Source organism: Alexandromys fortis, unplaced genomic scaffold (genome assembly GCF_014885135.2).
Source record: "Alexandromys fortis isolate MF-2015 unplaced genomic scaffold, M_Fortis_MF-2015_v1.1 scaffold_268, whole genome shotgun sequence".
NCBI lineage: Eukaryota > Metazoa > Chordata > Mammalia > Rodentia > Cricetidae > Alexandromys > Alexandromys fortis.
This window is the reverse complement of record NW_026068141.1, coordinates 577,941-596,195: the sequence shown is the minus strand read 5'-3', so window position 1 is coordinate 596,195 and position 18,255 is coordinate 577,941. Positions and strand designations below refer to the sequence as shown.

Here is an 18,255-nt window from a genome sequence, read left to right as displayed (position 1 = left end):
CAAGCCGCCATACCCATCTGTTGTTTAAATCCCCAGAAGTCTCTCTGGTCAGCGCCATCATGAGCTGTGGCCGTCTTGGCCACTGCTGCACCTAGCTGCTCCACTGCTCCACACACCACACCTACAGCTCCACTCTCCAGCCACACTTTCCACATGGGCTTCCTGACAGTTCTGCTCAGCAAACCCCCAGAAGGTCCCACAAGCTCTGGCCCTGTTTCCTCGCAGATGCGTCCTTCCTCAGGGCCTCTGCATACTGTTTGCTCTTTGGGGAACACTCTCGTGTGTTTCACCTTGGTGAACTTCTCCTCGACCTTCAGAATGTGCTGCCTTCTCCAGGAAGTTTGCCAGGTCCTCCCGAGAAGGGCCTTTTCTGTTACATTGTATAGCACTCATGGGCAAGTACGGGTCTGCCCTGGCCAGCAGTGAGTCCCTTCACTCTTGGAGGACATACCAGCAAGTACTTAGAGAATGAGGGAAGGGAGGTAATCCCCTAAAGTCCCGGCCTTGCCTTCCAGGCATCAAGTTAGCTTCATTGCCTTGGCTGGTTAAAGCACCCTTGGGTCTGCTCTGCAGAAGGGATCTGAGCTAAATGTCCCAGTCTCTGCCTCCTGAGGGCGGGGATGGGGGGATAAATCCTCAGTGTGGGGTGGCTGGCAATGATGCTTCCACCTACCCCGGCTTCCTCATTGCCCAGCGTTGGAGAATGTGGTAAAAGAGGACCTTCCTGTCTGTAACAGCTGACCAACCTCAAACGAAAGAAGGGGGGCTAGAGGGGAGATCCCCAAAGCAAAAAAAAAAAAAAAAACAGGAATTGAGATGGCCAGAAGTCCCTTCCCATCCTTGGCGGTGCTGTGGGAATCCCCAGGGCATTTGCCGCCTGTCTCAAGGGAAGGAGAGGCCTGGGAGGAGTGAGAAGGCAGTGAAGCCTCTCTGAGAAGTAAAAGTAAGGTGACGTGTTTTGTTTCTTGTTTGCCCTCAGCCCAGAAGGCTCCTTCTTGTGGCTATACCACACAAAGTAAGAGCTCTGAGCTCCGGCACCTCCATCACTTGGTCCCCTACCCCTGCTGTTTTTCTCTACGTGCCAGCCACAGGGGTGCTCAGGCCACAGTGCAGGGGCAGCGAGGAGAGAGGCAAGGAGGAAGCAGATACCTAGGACCCTGGGCTCAGGGTTGTACTCTGCCAGTCTCCAGACTGGTCTCTGTAGAATAGTAACATGCTTTGTCCTCTGTTCTGATCAGGTGACTCTTCAAATGGTGTCATCTGGGAATCGTTGTTGTCTGACTGATGGGGCAGCTGGGTGTTTAGCAGGCGCCTGTATTCCTGGGTGAGGGACTGAGGGAGGAGCTATGTTAAGCTCTACTTTCCTGTCTTTGGCACGGTGGCCAGGAAGCTCAGAACAAATTGTTCTTAACTGCTTGCCTTCATTTGAGTGTAATTTATTCCCAGGTATTACATCTGCAGTGTTTCCTTACCTGCTCAGGGACCTTGGCCACAGGCCCAAACCCACTAAACCCATACCTCAGCTGGAAAAATGAGAGTCAATGTGAAACTTTTATTTGGGATGGCCACGGTCACATGAAAATCCATGCTGGAGTCATCAAATCAGGGGGAGGGGGTTGGTGTGTGTGATATGTGCACACCTGTGCACATGTGTCTAGGTGTGCTCACCTGTGTGTGCACCAGCGTGGGCCAGAAGACAGCTTCGAGGATCTTTCCCCGTTATTCTCTGAGTTTTGGAGACAGAGTCTCTCACTGAACCTAGAGATCGTCATTTTTGGCTACACTGGCTGGCCAGCCCGCCCCAGGATCCCCACTGAGAGCTGGGATTCTAGATGTACGCCGGTCTCTGACTTCTGTATGGTGCTGGGGATCAGAAGGCAGGTCCCCGTGCTCTGAAACAAGTGCTTTGTCTTCAGAGCAGTATTCCCAGCCACCAGGGCTTCTCTTTTAAAAAATTATGTGTCTGTGTTGTGTGTGTGTGTGTGTCTGTGTGTGTACATGCTTGTGGGCATGCGTGTGTACATGTGACGATCAGAGGATATCTTGGTATGTTTCTTCTACCTTCTGGGTTCCAGGAATTGAACTCGGGTCCTCAGACTTGGTGGCCAGCCCCTTTACTCACTGAGACATCTTGCTGGTCTTTCTATTTCCTGGGATTTTCATCCTTGCGTTGTTTCCCACCTATAACCACACCGTTAGTCATTGATCATCGCAGACACCTCCAGATGAACTCTGTGGCGGGTTTCGTAACCAGGAAGGGTGCAGTGTACCTGTCATCTCTGCAAAGGCCAAGTGGGAGGGTTAGCCTCAGCTGTACAACAGACCCCTCTCCCCATTAATACTGTGTCCCTGTTCAGGGTCACCTTCACCTTATCCATCGTCCCCCTTTTTCTCATCCTAGAGACCCCAAATTAGAAACTTTTACAGTGAGAGAGAATATGCAAACTTTCTCAAGTTGGGGCTAAGCTGGTTTTAACTGGTTCTCTAACTTCTCCTTTGGCAATCCTCGGACTTCCCAAAGCTGTTGCTGATTGGGCAACTGGGATTTTCTCAGACTGGCCTTTCATAACACACACACACAGGCACACGCACGCATGCATGCATGCACACTTGCACTATCGTTCTTGGGAAAGTGCATGGTTTGTTGTTGTTGTTGTTGTTTAATTAAGATTACCCCCAAAGGACTGGGCAGATGGCTCAGTGATTAAGAGCACTGGTTGCTCTTCCAGAGGACCCAGGTTCAATTCCCAGCACGCATATGGCAGCTCACAGCTGTCTGTAGCTCCAGTTCCAGGGGATCCAACACTCTTAAATGGACATATGTGCAGGCAAAAACAGCAATGCACATGAAATAAAAATAGATAATTTAAAAAAGATTACCCCTCATTACAGCCATGTTCCTTTTACCGAGCTCCTACATGTGTGCTGTCTCACTGATGGTCACCACAGGTACTCCGTTAGCAGCAATGCTCTGGACCCCAGGCTGTGTGTCTCATTGGTCCCTATCATTGTTCCTGCCCCTCATCCTTCAGGGGTCCCAGGGATGAACCGAGTGCTGGGGGCTTCCTGGAAAGGGACAGCTGAGGCTCCTTGGGTCTGTCCCTCCCTTGTAGTTCACACTTTTGCTTCTCCCTGTTTACTTTTAATAGTCGTATTGGACACTTAAAAAAATGTTGGAAACTCCCTCCGTCCAGTTGGGGCCCGCCTCGTTTTCTAAAAGTGTTTCTGTTCTTTTCCATTTCCTAGAACTCCTGAGGTTGGTGACGGCAGCAGCCCGAGGGAATGGTGGCTCCCGAGCTGGTTTAACAATAGGTAAGGGGTCAGGATGGGTCCCTCCATCCCTAACACTCAGCCATGGCTTTCTCACTCAGTTTCTCTGGTTTACTGAACCCATTCAAGGAGTCTCTTTTGTTTTGTTTTTAATTTCTATTGTTATTGTGTGTGCTCTCTATGATGTGTGTGCGATGTGTGTATGTGTGTATGTGGCTGTGTGATGTGTATGTGTGTGTATTTTTGTGTGATATATGTGTATAGTGTTTATATGTGTGATATATATATACATATGATTGTGTGATGTGTGTATGCGTGTGATGAGTGTGTGTGGATGAGTGATGTGTGTGATGTGGATGTGTGTGGTGTGTAGTGTATGTGATGTGAGTATGTGTGTGGTGTGTATGTGATCTGCGCATGAATGTAGATACATGCTTGCCACAGCACACATGAGGTCAGAAAACAACTTTCAGGAGACAGCGATTCTGTCTTCCCACTGTGGGTTCTGGAGGTCAGACTCAGATTATCAGGCTTTCCTGACAAGCGGTTTGACTGAAGGAGCCGTCTAGTTCAGAGGAATCTACCTTGCAGGTGGGCTTCCGTGTCCGCTTGCCTGCCTCCCTCCCTCCCTCCCTCCCTCCCTCTCTCCCCCCTCCCTCTCTCCCTCCCTCCAGTTCCCTTTCTCCAGTTAAGGGTGAACTTGAGACTGAAGTTTAAATTTCAGAATAGACATTTCAGTAGGACACTCATTCCTTGGAGCGATGTCCTACTCCTGGAATAACTGAGAGTTGCAGGGTCATTGAAACCTAACTGCTGACCAGTGGCAAGAGAGACAGGTGTTGCACCTTTGCCTGGATTATGAGAATCAGCACTTAGTGCCCCTAGTGATGCATTCTCCTGAGCCAGGAGTCTCGAAAGAGTCCCCACCGCCAGCCGCCTGGCCTCACCTGGCCTCTTTCTCTTTGTACACAGGACCCACAGTTATCGAGAAGAAGCCCTAGAAGGAGGGAGAGAAAAGGCGCGAAATGAAGACAGCAGTGAAGAGCTTCCGCTGTGGGACTGGTTTAGCCCAAAGTAAGGACAGAGACTGCGTGTGCTGAAGTTGGGGCTGGGCACACCAAGTGTGGTCCCCTGGGTGAGGGGTGTCTTAGCATCTATTAGACCTTCATCTGTGGGCTTGGGCTAAGAGACTTGGAACCAAACGGACTGAGCACTGTGGTAGCTGCAACAAGAAATGGCCAGTGGTAGGAAGAGCACATAGGCCACGTAGAATGGTGTGGACCTCTGCAGGGTCTGGGGTGGGCCAAGGAGAGGCTCTGTAGATTCGGTTAACTCATCGTGGCATAGATTCCTGAGCTAAGGAATTCAGGGCCGTGAGTTCACCCATCACACAAGCAAACAGCCAGTGTTCTTCAGAAATTAGGATATGGTAGCTCGGATTTTCCACACTTGTAGTCATTACCTACTCATGTTTTCAGAAACTAGCCCAAACCAGCTTTTAGAACAAAACACCATGCTGGTGTGAGGACTGGAGTTTAGATCCCTAGAAGCCATGCAAAGCCAGATTCAGTAGCATGCATATACGCACATACACATGCATACACATATCTACATACACACACACACACACACACACACACACACACACCCCTACATATGCACACACAAATAAAGAGTATTGGCTTGAACCACCATCGCATTGAAACCTTCCCAAGATTCCAAAATCTATTTCATGGATGAGGAACGGTGAAAGAATGAATGAGTAAATGCGCGTATTTATGTCACATGAATGAGCACCTCCCTGTGAACCCCCACAGAGCCAGTACACAGCAGGACATGCGTATTTCCACATCACCATGCCTGCTTTCCGTCTTCCTGCCCTGGAGTTTCTGCACGTTTCCACATGGCAGATTCTCCGCGCTCTGTTTTCCATTATGCCTCTCTCCACTTCCTGGCATCCGGTAGCCTGGACACGCTGACTCTGTATCTGCCTGCCCGCCTGCCATCTCTGTTTGCTTCATGCTACCTACACGGATTTCTCAATTCCACCTTGCCCTGTTTCTCACTTCTGGTCTCAACAGCAAACAGTCAGTCTGAGCGTGGAAGAGCTGCTCCTCATCCACCACGGCTTCCTGTTCCCAGTTCTCTCCGCAGCTCTCTCCACTCCGCAGCCACACCCCTGCTCAGGCTGCGGTGCTCTTTGCTTGGGTGATGCGTCCCGCATCTTTTCTTCAGTCTACTATGTGGGTCCTAAGAATTTTAAATACTGCCTTACTCGTGAGCATGGAGAAGTCAGAGGACAGCCGGTGGGAGCTGGTTCTCGCCCTCCACTCTGTGGGTTCTGGGGAATCAATCTCTCCTTGGCAGGGTTCCCGTAAGGGTCTTTGCCTGGTGAGCTGTCTTGCTGGCCTAATTCACAGGATTTCAATACTTCCTCTGGCCATCATTAGTGTACCTGTGCATAAAGACATGCAATTTAAAACCAACTCCCTAGACCCATTCTTCCCCCCAGGAGCTCTGTGATTTTTCTGGACACTTTTGCTGTGTGTGGTGGAGCTGGGTGCTGAGGTCACAGTGCTGAGTGCCCATTCAGAAGGAAGGCAGTGAGGGGTCTGGGTGCTGAGGTCACACAGTGCTGAGTGCCCATTCAGAAGGAAGGTACTTTTCCTCCCACCTTTTAGAACTCTGTTTGATCTTGGCTAAGGCAGTCGATAGTATCACGGTGGTTTCCTTGGGGCTGCAGGATTTGATGACTAAGTTGCCTCATGCACAGGTTGCTCCTGGAAGCTGGCCTCCCCCTCATCCTCCCACCACCTCCTCACCTGTACTTCCAGGCTGTCTGGCTTCTCAGTCAAGGGTGGCAAACATGCTGGGCTTGTCAGTGGAACCCAACAATTAACTGCTGGGAAGTGGAATGTTTCGATTTTTAATTTAGCATTAATTTTTAATAGTGCTGTTTTGTCTTCCTGCTCAAGTATCCGAAGTGATTGCTGGGATTCTTACTCGGCTTCTAGAAGGTGGGGCCTGAGAGGCCATGTGGCTGAGGGTGCTGGCAGGTTGGGCACTCACTGGGACTCAGGTTCTCAAAGGGAAGGACTAGGTGTCATTTCTGTGGGCCAGTGCTTAACTTCAGTTTGGCTTCAGTCCCCTTTCCCTCATGGCCTCACTTGTAAAGTGGGTGCTGGCAGTGGCTGGGGCTGAGATTATGTGCAGGAGTGAAAGGCTTGTTCTTAGCCCCTGGTACACAGGAGGAGACGTTAAATGTGTGCCCGCCCCCTCTTTCCATTAAGGAGACTTCCTGCCTGCTCATACAATAGCACATAATGTTGTGACTCGTACACAGCATCAGGACTGACTGAGGATGCTGGCTTGGCCAGCTCCTGAGACGTCCTTCCTTGACAGGCCAATACTACCACCCGCAAACAAGGCTGTGGTCCATGAGGGAGGTGAAGTTCACAAATGCCGGGTTTGAGAAATAGAATCTGTGTATGTTTATTTCCTTTTTGTTTTGAAATCCTGTCATTCAGTAAAGCAAGACTACAACAGGACTAAATATCGCCAGGGCAAAGCTCTAAAGAGAGCTCCAACAAAGCCGGGCCTGCGAGTGCCTGACACAGCCACACAGAGGCTCAGCACGTCAGTACTGACAAGACACCACGGCAGCCACCGTGGACAAAGGCAAACCTGGGGTTGCAAGTGTCCATCCAAGGAGCAGTAGAGACTGGGGCTCAACGCACTGGTCCAGAGAAGGACTCTCTGGGTTCGAGTCTCAGCTTTCCCCCTTAGTAGCTGTGTGACTTCAGGCTAATTACTTAACCTTCCTGTTCCAAGTCCTTCATTGATTAGCTAGGAGCCAATTATTTACTTGCACATGGTGTTGACATAATTTAACCCCTGCAGATCTGGTTCAGAGCACTGGCAGATAATACTGCCTAATGAGAAACACACGATGCCAAGACTCGCAGGACATGCTCCGTGTGCATGTATGTAATTGTCAATATCCGTGACCAGTTACATGGCTTTCTCTGGCTTTGCTTTTCATGCTGGATGATGGATATAGCATATCACCGGCCCATGATAAGGACGAGCCCAGCTAGGGTTGGCAGAGTCCACTGTGTCATCTCTCATGACAGAAGGGTCCCCCACGCACCTGGTGTGCACACTGCAGCAGGCGCACCTGGTGTGCTGGCACCAGGTGGCCGGGAGAGCAGGTGGCCAGTGGTCTTTCCCGGCCCTGCCACTACACCAAGAAGAGGTACTTTCAGTGGTCCTGGGAAGGAAGAGGCAACACAGCCTAGGGTAGGGGTGGGGCAAGGTCATCTCAAGAGCAGAGCCTGGTGCTGGGCACCTTCCCCACTCTGCCTTAGGCTCTCTGGAGCGCATAGCAGCTGTGATGATGGCAGGCACAAGCCAGTGCACACTTAGCCTTCAGCTGTTGTGGAAGGAGCAGGGGACAGTTGCCTAGGCTCCTTCCAGCAGCAGGGTCCTATGCATGCAGCCAGGGAGCATCAGTGTCTCATTCTCCCTCCAGACCCACTCACCGCCCCATGGGTGGCTTTTCCCCTGTGAAGCACAAGTTGGGCCAGGACCACACAGGCAGTGTCACCCCAGGAACTGGTGCTCTTTGGGTTTAAATACCAGGAAACACTGTGCAAAGCCAAGCAAACTTGGTCAGGGTGTATTCCACGCAGCCAGGGCCTGTCCTCTGTGCTTCAGTCTGAGTCTACCCTGCAATCCTCCCTCCATTCCTCCCTGCTCGGCTCTGCTGCCTCCTGTCCTTCCGCACTCAGCCTTCGGAGGCACTGTTGCTACCTGCCTGGCTCCCTGTTGGTGTTGCTGTCTCATTTGAGCTTTCTGAGTATGAAAACAAGCCTCCTGCTCACTTTTGTGTTCCCAGTGAAGAGGCTGTGGGCAGGGGAAAGGGTCTTTGCCAGAGTCCTGCTTTCCGGCCACGCCTGTGCTCTGCTCCAGGAAGTCCCTCCCTTTCGGAACATTCTGTGTTCTTGTCTGTAAGTGGAGTTGGTAACGTCAGTGTTCCAGAGCAGCCCTGACGATGCACCGACGGGAGAGACAGGACTAGGACTGGAGAGAGGATGTGTGGATGAAGCTCTTGCTCTGCTCTAGGGAGAGAGTTCAGACCCCCAGCAGCCGTGTGAGATGCTGGCTGGTGTGACAGCCTGCCGGAGAGTCACTGCTCAGGGGAGACTAGTCCACACGGATGAACTCTGCGTTCATTTGAGAGACCCTGTCTCAGGGAATAAAGACTGCCAACATCAACCTTGAGTGTACACACACTGCACTCACATACATGCATACAGACATATATCCCACATGTGCAAAGGTTTTTAAGGTTCTTAAAGTGAGAGAATAGTGAAAATGAGAGGATGGGGATCATGTGATATGTTCATATTGGGGAGAGAAACACATAAAGATTCTAGTGACCCCCAGCTCTGTCTTTGGGGGCACTGACTGTCATTTAAGTACTAGGCAAGAGGTGTGTATTGCTAATTGTTAGATGCACAGTCTCGCCCACCATTGAGCCATCCTTGTCCCCACAGCAGTCTGTCCTGCGTGGTTTCACAAGTTGTTAGAATTTGAGACCTTGTCCTAGCGAGAGAAGTTCCCCCTCTGGCTGCTACAAGCCTGGGCTTTTCTCTTCCCACAGCAGGAGACTGCTGGAGAAGTCTCCAGGTACACATCTCAATAGCCTACGAGCCTAAGGGAGGGACACACATCTCCAGAGTGTGTTACCCTGCAGGCTGATGACACCAGCAGCCCCCCCCCCCCGCCCCCGAGTATGGGGCAAACAGGAAGAGGCTTCTGTGTCTCAGCTCCAACTTCTTTCTCTCAATCCTTGCATCACATCTTAGACCCTGATGATATTCTCAAGGGCAATTAACAACCCAAACATGTCAGTTAGGGCTGGAGAGAAACGCAAAGGTGCCGGGATAATCGTTCATGGGACCTGAGTTCTATTCCCAGTACCTCCTAAAGGCAGTTTGTGGATACATGCCTGTAACCCCAGCACTTGGAAGATAAAGTTCAGGGTGATCCTTGGCGGGGGAGCTTGGGGTCAGTCTTGGCTACATGAGTAGACAGTGTCCTTTGATGAGAATCCGAGAAGGTGCCTGAGCACAGGCAGTGCGGCCCGTGCGAAGGTCACACCTCCTCGCCAAGCATTCTGGGATGAAGCTTCAGTTAGATTCCAGGGACAGCTGCCGAGGATCTTGCTAGCCTCCTCTTCCTTAACCAGTCTCTCACCTTAGCATGGAGGTTCTGACCCACAGTGTTGCCCTCTTTGTCACCAGGAACCGCCCGGAGGTTTTGACGCTGACCCCTTGGAAGGCGCCGATTGTGTGGGAAGGCACTTACAACAGAGCCCGGCTGGAAAAGCATTACGCCAGACAGAAAATCACCGTGGGGCTGACGGTTTTTGCCGTGGGAAAGTAAGCAAAGTGACAAACTTGCCCTTGATATTTTTTTTTTGTTGTTGTACCATCAAAGCCTTTGTGAGGGACCTGTAGCCCACAGAGGCCACTTTCTCTAAGTTACCGGGCAGGAGACTTCTATCTCCTTTCCCATGAAGGGGAGGAACAAAATCAAGAGTAGGTAAGCCCACCCTTTCCCACCTCGGAGGGGAGGGAAACTGTCTTCAATGCCACTGGGACCCAGAGCCAGCAGCGTGCCCACCGCCCACCCCCTGACCTCCAGGGCTTTCCTAGGGAACAGCAAACACCAGCTGCTGGCTGGGACCTAAGTGCTCCTCCTGTGCTCTTAGCGCCCAGGGCCAAGGACAGGGTTGCAGAAGTTCTGGGAGTGGGCTGTGTGCACTGTGACCTCCATGTTCTTCCCTGGGTTCCTCTGGTCCTGTCTACCTGATCATCCTGGAGGTATCAGGATTCAGGGACAGTGGCCACGGGTCTTGCTTGCCCCTTCCTTGGCCAGTCTCTCACCTTAGCTGGCATTTCAGTGGTTGGAACCTGCTGAGATGGGACCGGTTCTTGCTGCGGCAGCTTCCATTTCCGCATTCAGAACATTTGATGCAGAGAAGTTGTACACATCCTTACATGAAGCTTGGGCTGTGCTATTGTTTTAAAGGATAACCCATTTTGCTTTCCTAGTGAATTAAACGTTTTCCCCTAAATAAAACATTAGGTTTAATTTTTAATTTTTTTCTTTTTCTTTCTTCTTCTTTTTTTTTTTTTTTTTAAGGCAGAGTTGTGTTTTTAAGGATGTTTTAAGAAAGGCTGAGTGAGGATTACAAAAGAGCTACCAACAAAGTAAGGCATACTGGAGAGCATGGGGGTAGGCTTCTGTTTTTTTTTTAAGTTTTGTATCTAATATACGTGTGTAGGTCAGAGGACGATTTTCTGGAGTTGGCTCTCTTCTCCCACTGTGTAGGTTCTGGGGGTCCAACTCCAGCCTTCCGGTTTGGCACAAGTTCCCGTTCATACTGAGAAGTCTTCTCGGTTGTATTGCTCCCTCTTCTGAGAAAGCTACACCGTCAGCAAGATGTTGAGTCCCCTGCCCTGTTCGAAAGGAGTAGAAGGAGCAGGCTGGCCTGACCTTGAGCTTTGACAAGGACCTAAAAGAAGGCACTGTGCTGATGTCACAGGACCCCACAGTGCCGTCTTTGGGAAGCTCCAGCATTGCTCAGTGTGTTGAGCCCCTGAGGACTAATGGCAGCCAGTGGGAAACAGTGGCTGTGTGGTTTGGACTGTTCAGAATTTGTGTTGTTTAGCGGTGGGTTTCAAGGCTCAACTCAGCACACCTGTCCGGCCCAGCAGGGATAAAACAGCCATATTTCACATTGATTGGCTCCTGATGTTCCCCCAAAGAACAGAATGAACTCACTGTCAACCATCCAGTCACAACTTTGCAGGAAAACAGAAAACAAAACAACAAAAAAGCCCCTGAGTCCATCCCACCTCCTGGTGAGAATTGTGCCCCAAGCTAGGCAAGTCCGCAGTGCTCCCAGCTAGGCAAGGCCACTGTGCTCCCAGCTAGGCAAGGACTGTGCTCCCAGCTAGGCAAGGCCGCAGTGGTGACTACACTTTCCTGGAGTAATGCCTGCAGGGAGATGTGAGGTTTGCCTGGAGTCACCTGTCATACTTTAACCTCTATGTCACAGTGATCCCCCCTCCTACACACACACACACACACACACACACACACACACACACACACACACACACACGGAAGTCTGTCCTGACCGCTTTTACCACTGGGATGTATTTGCCCACCTACAGAATCAGAACTAGAAACCCTGGGGCTTCCAAGTGCCAACAGGAAAAGTGCAGTTTATTTCAATGGCAGAGAACAACCCAAGTGTTGATAAAAACAAACAAAAGAAAACACTACCAATCATGATGGCATTCAGAGTGCTGTGATTGGCTAGTTGTGTGCTCAATAAACTGACTGTGGTCTGTATTCTCTGGGTATAAGTTGGAGGTTCGGAAAGGGGCCATCTGCCTTCTCTCATCTCTGTAGTCTCCTTGGTGTGACTCAGGAAGGCAGTCTGCAGCTTGAGCTTATAGAAGACATCACTGTAGTCACCTGAATGAGAAAAAAAGTCAAATTGATGTATCCCATTTATTAGAATGGCAAAAAATCAACAATACCAAATGTTGGGAAATTCATAAAGCATTCGGAAGCGTTGTTTATTGCTAGTGGGAATACAAAATGGTGCGGCCACTTGGGAAGAAATTTTGTCAGTTGCTTGCAAAACTGAACATGTTCTTATCATAATCTAGTGATCACATTCCTTGGTATTAATCCAAGTGAGTTGAAAGCATGTCTACACAAAAGCCTGCATATAGGTATTTTTAGGAACTTTCTTCCATAATTGCTAAAACTTGGAAGCCGACAAGTGTTCCCTTTAGAGGTGAATGTAAGATGAGCTGTGGTCAGTTCAGACAACCAGATATTATTCAGTGCTGAGAAGTGAGCTACGAAGTCACAGGAAGCATGGAGAACTTTCTGTCACTTGTCACGAAGTGAAGAACCGAATCCAGAAAGGTTCTTGTCCTGGCAGTGTCTGTAACCTCTGGAGTCACCAGAGAGGAGGGGCTTTCCCGTGACACAGCTGGGGTCACCAGAGAGGAGCCTCAATTGAGAAAAAGCCTCCAATTAGATCTGACTGTAGGGTATTTTCTTAATTAGTGATTGATGAGGGATCTCATTGTGAATGGTGCCATCCTGGGCTGGTGGTCCTGGATTCTATAGTAAGGCAAGCTGAGCAAGCTGTGGGGGGCAAGGCAGTAAGCAGCACCCTCCATGGCCTCTGCATCAGCTCTGCCTCCGGGTTCCTCCCTGCTGGAGTTTCTGTCCTGACTTCTATGGGCTGCAGTGTGAGTGTGTGCTGGCTGGTTCTTTCCTTCTGACATCTATGGGCTGCAGTATGAGTGTGAACTGGCTGACTCTTTCCTTCTGACGTCTGTGGGCTGCAGTGTGAGTGTGAGCTGGCTGCTCTTTCCTTATGATGCCTATGGGCTGCATTGTGAGTGTGAACTGGCTGCTCTTTCCTTCTGACGTCTGGGCTGCAGTGTGAGTGTGAACTGGCTGGTTCTTTCCTTCTGACATCTGTGGGCTGCAGTGTGAGTGTGAACTGGCTGGCTCTTTCCTTCTGACATCTGTGGGCTGCAGCGTGAGTGTGAACTGGCTGCTCTTTCCTTCTGACATCTGTGGGTTGCAGCGTGAGTGTGAACTGGCTGCTCTTTCCTTCTGACATCTATGGACTGCAGTGTGAGTGTACGCTGGTTGCTCTTTTCTTCTGACATCTGTGGGCTGCAGCGTGAGAGTGCACTGGCTCTTTCCTTCTGACATCTATGGGCTGCAGTGTGTGAACTGGCTGGTTCTTTCCTTCTGACATCTATGGGCTGCAGTGTGAGTGTGAATTGGCTTTTCTTTCCTTCTGACTTCTGTGGGCTGCAGCGTGAGTGTGTGCTGGCTGCTCTTTCTTTTGCCCTTGCTCTTGGTGTTCCAGCAGAGCACCAGTCGTGCAGGACAGGTCCACGCTGTCCTGTTCCTGCTTCTGGAGGAGGCAAAACTATAGTACCAGGAGCAAGACTGGCGACTGAGGAGCTGAGGGAGAGAGAAGGGGAAAAGAAGGGCCTAGAAGATTCTTAAGGAGTGAAGCTGTTCTGAGTGATGCCACAGCGGTGGGTGTACCTGACTTTGTGCTTTTGCACATTTCCCTGCATGAACCTTAGTATAAGCTAGGTGTGCATCAGTGGAAGTGTGGCAGCTGTCACAAACCTGCCACCTGGGGCATGGTGGCCCTGTAGGGAAGGCTGTGTTTGTGTCTAGGCAGGAGGTGTGTGGGTACTCTCAATACTTTCAGCTCTATCTAAAAAAGACATAAGTGTTAAAATAGAGCCAGGCTGTAGCACGGCTGACTGCACGGTGTGCATGGAGCTCTATGTTTGATCCCAGGCACCACGAAGTCTGCGGACATTGTAGCACACGTGTGTAATCTTACCACGAGTATAAGAAGCTCAAGGCCATCCTTGGCTACATAGTGAGTTTGAGGTTTGCCTCATATACATGATAACCTGCCTTAAAAATAGTTAAATAAGGTGAAATGAGACACTCTTTAGTATTTGGATGGATTCATAGCATCATATTTGTCTGGATGATACACTGGCATATGGGGTAAACATGGGAGGTTTGTAGAATGACTTTGCAATGTGGGCGTAGATCTCCATCCTCCACACATTCCCTGTATCACAGAGGAGGACAGGGTGGTGCTGATGGGAGTAGATCTCCATCCTCCACACATTCCCTGTATCACAGAGGACAGGGTGGTGCTGATGGGAGTAGATCTCCATCCTCCACACATTCCCTGTATAGCAGAGGACAGGGTGGTGCTGATGGGAGTAGATCTCCATCCTCCACACATTCCCTGTATCACAGAGGACGGGGTGGTGCTGATGGGAGTAGATCTCCATCCTCCACACCATTCCCTGTATCACAGAGGACAGGGTGGTGCTGATGGGAGTAGATCTCCATCCTCCACACATTCCCTGTATCACAGAGGACGGGGTGGTGCTGATGGGAGTAGATCTCCATCCTCCACACCATTCCCTGTATCACAGAGGACAGGGTGGTGCTGATGGGAGTAGATCTCCATCCTCCACACATTCCCTGTATCACAGAGGACGGGGTGGTGCTGATGGGAGTAGATCTCCATCCTCCACACCATTCCCTGTATCACAGAGGACAGGGTGGTGCTGATGGGAGTAGATCTCCATCCTCCACACATTCCCTGTATCACAGAGGACGGGGTGGTGCTGATGGGAGTAGATCTCCATCCTCCACACCATTCCCTGTATCACAGAGGACAGGGTGGTGCTGATGGGAGTAGATCTCCATCCTCCACACATTCCCTGTATCACAGAGGACAGGGTGGGTGCTGATGGGAGTAGATCTTCATCCTCCACATCATAACCTGTATCACAGAGGAGGACGGGGTGGTGCTGTGCTTAGACTTAACCTAACACAGAGAAGGTAAGGATGTTATGAATCACTAGTGGACTTGAGCAACATTCTTTCTGTTTGGCCTGGCAGAAACAACACTGGCCTTTTTGGGCTATTGAAGTATACCTTTGACAGCAGGCTTCTAAATACGGGAACGGAGCCTCAGGATGAAACTTACTCAGTAGTTGGGAACACATACCTCTCAGGCTGGCCAGCTTCCAGGAGCAAGAGGGCAGGACTGTGCATGCCCAGTTGTTCTTGCTAAGTTGGCAGTGGGAGAAGTTTCCACTTTCCCCAGGGACTGGGGGACCAGCTGGCGGAGAGGAGCCAGGATGCTGTGCTAACGTGTTCCTCCACATGCAAACACGTACCTGGTGTGTGGAGAAGTCATTCCTGTGTCACAAATAATAAAAACCCAGAGACGGATGCTGGGGTTCAAGCTGAAGATCAGAAAAGCAAAGCAGCCACCCACTAGAGAGACCTTTTACGTCTACTAAATCTTAATACAGAATCCTCAGACCCCCTCTCCAGTGAGTTCCTGTGTCTTCCTCTCTCTGCCCAGCCATATCACTCTTGTTTCTGTCTCCCTAGTGCTGGGGTTAAAGGTGTGTGACCCCCAGACACTGGGATTAAAGGTATGTGCCACCACTCCCTGGCCCCTAGTGGCTTAGCTTTGTACCCTGATCCTCAAGCTCTAGTATTAAAATACAAATAAAATACACTACACAATTCGCTCCTAAACGTGACATCCAGAGCACCCGAGTGTAACGGCACATGGTTGAGTGTGTTCCTCTCTGTTTCAGGTACATCGAGCTCTACTTGGAAGATTTTCTGGACTCTGCTAACAGGTACTTTATGGTTGGCCACAGGGTCATATTTTATGTCATGATGGACGATGCCTCCAGAATGCCCTCCATACTCCTGAGTCCTCTGCACTCTTTGCAAGTGTTTGAGATCAAGTCTGAGATGAGGTGGCAGGACATCAGCATGATGCGCATGCGGACCATTGGGGACCACATCCTGGCCCACATACAGCATGAGGTCGACTTCCTCTTCTGCATGGATGTGGACCAGGTCTTCCATGACAGTTTTGGTGTGGAGACTCTGGGCCAGTTGGTAGCTCAACTGCAGGCCTGGTGGTACAAGGCTGATCATGACGAGTTCACCTACGAGAGGCGGGAGCTGTCGGCGGCATACATCCCATTTGGACAGGGGGATTTCTATTACCACGCAGCCATTTTTGGAGGAACACCCATCCATATCCTCAACCTCACCCGGGAGTGTTTCGAGGGGATCCTCCAGGACAAGAGGAATGACATCGAAGCGCAGTGGCACGATGAGAGCCACCTCAACAAGTATTTCCTTTCCAACAAACCCACGAAAATCTTATCCCCAGAGTACTGCTGGGACTACCACATAGGCCTGCCTTCGGAGATCCGAAGCGTCAAGGTGGCGTGGCAGACAAAAGAGTATAATTTGGTTAGAAGTAACGTCTGACCTCAGATTAGGTCGGTAGGTTTCTAAATTTGACAGAGAATTATTCTGGCTAATTCCTCAAAAAAAAAAAAGTAATAATGGTTAATGTTAATTTAAAAATCAAAATCAAAACCCACCAACATGGCAAACACATACTATTTCTCCGTATAGCTTTGAGCCTTGTAACATGTGAGAAAGAGGCTATGGTAAGTGATCGAGTGTAAATTCACAGTGATTTCTTATATATTCTGGGAGTGAGGAAAGTACTACATAAGCTGAAATCAAAATTAATGTGCCATAGGTAAAGAAAAGGCCAGAATGTTCTACCCAGTATGTTAGACTGCTTACTGGAAAATAGGGTGCTAAGAGAAATGCTGGATCAGAGTGGGGTGCACTGTGCCCTTGGTTCACCGTCTTCCTGGTTGTGGGGATGCTAGGGCAATGCAGAGAGACATCACAGCACAAGACCGTAAGAGGACTTCACAGCTGGTGGCTTCAGGCCACGGGCGGTCTAGGCCCCAGTTATTGTTTGGCTTCTGTGCATAAAGAAGGTCGTATCATGGTGGCTCGTGTTCAGAGTCCCAGTAATGTGGGGCTGACCACTTAGAGACTGCACTACGCTGGAGGGACATGGCACAAGGTTGTGCCTGAACTAAGTTGCAGGTGCAGGCAGTGTTCTTAACAATGGCTACTAGCAGAAATTGAAAGGAAGGTGCGTTTTGTTTTGCCCAAGTTATATTCAGTGGTGAACACTGGTGAGGGGAGGGGATGGCTTTAGAGAGGGAGAATGCTTTTCCACCGGAAGACACTCTGTCATCTTCTGGTCCTACCACCTGCTCTGAACCTCAAGGTTCTCCGCCTGGAGAACTGACAGGAAGAGAAAACCCGCGGTCACATGACCTCGTTTCCCCTGCTTTGTCTACACTATGCAGGTGCAGCAGCCGTCTGTACTGAATTTATAACAACTGGAAACACAGTCACTGTAACTGAGCTGCTAGACGTTCAGTCCCCTCTTCTGAGAGACGCTGAAGATCTATACCAGTGTTTCTCAAACTTCCGTTGTGACCCTTACAGTGGGCACACCTCGGATGCCTTACATACCAGCTATTTACAGCATCATTCATAACAGTAGCACAATTATAGTTATGAAGAAGCAACAAATAATTTCTTGGTTGGGGCCAGCACAGCATGGGGAGCTGTAGTAGAGTCTCGTGGCCTTGGGGAGGTTGAGACCACCGCTGCATGTGGTGACTGACCAGTGTGAAGGGGCTGTCGGTCCGTATTTCCATATATGCATATATTTATATTTTGCTTGTCTTCCAGTTGTCATCTGTTTCCATTTTCAAGCAGTTTATCTAAAAAGCCATTGCACTGACTGACGTACAGTGTGAAGGGCTTCAATAAAAAAGCATCTTACATTTTGTCTACTTTGCGCCACCTCTTGCTCTTCAGTTGTTAAAGGAAAAAGTCACGTGCCCAGCAGCAAGAAAACCCCACAAAATTCCCAATTTGGTGGGCATTGCCAAAGGAAGTGGAGAGCACACATTGGCCCTGGATTCCGCCTACCTGCCGCCGAGGCTGCTGGACCAGGCTGAAGAGGGAGAGTTGAATGTCTAAGTCCTGAACCAAAGAAACGATCGATTCTGAAGCTTGGGGAAAAGCTGAAGAAGTTTTGAGGGAATTTCTTGATTTTTTAAAGTTTATCTAAATTTAAATCCTTAATGAGTAAATTTAGGATGTTATTAAAGATAATGTTTAAACATTTTTTGAATAAAAATTCTGGTTTACAATTGAATAAATTATTTTCTCAGTATATTCTGGTCTGGTCATGGATTATGCATTTTCTCCTAAATATGTTCAAAAGGATCAATTATGATTGTCTGTAATCATACAGGATTTTAGGACCTTAGCTGTAGAAAAGTTCTCATGACCTCCTGTGACCTCCTGGACCTGTCTGACTACAAAGAGCAGACTTGTCTGTCTCCCTTTCTCCCGTGTGTGTGTGTGTGTGTGTGTGTGTGTGTGTGAGAG

The 18,255-nt window shown here is 49.7% G+C and overlaps 1 protein-coding gene across 5 annotated transcripts in view; it reads left to right on the top strand.

Moving 5' to 3' along the window:
• Ggta1 (glycoprotein alpha-galactosyltransferase 1 (inactive)) overlaps nt 1-18,037 on the top strand; it is an 81,522-nt gene extending 63,485 nt beyond the window's left edge. For all 5 annotated transcript variants that reach the window (XM_050126752.1, XM_050126750.1, XM_050126749.1 and 2 more), the window contains 4 exons: nt 3,247-3,312; nt 4,243-4,344; nt 9,579-9,716; nt 15,552-18,037. In XM_050126752.1, coding sequence (XP_049982709.1) covers nt 3,247-3,312; nt 4,243-4,344; nt 9,579-9,716; nt 15,552-16,245 — 1,000 coding nt within the window. In that variant the 3' untranslated portion in view covers nt 16,246-18,037. The remainder of the gene's footprint in view (nt 1-3,246; nt 3,313-4,242; nt 4,345-9,578; nt 9,717-15,551) is intronic.
• The last annotated feature ends 218 nt before the right edge of the window (nt 18,038-18,255 follow it).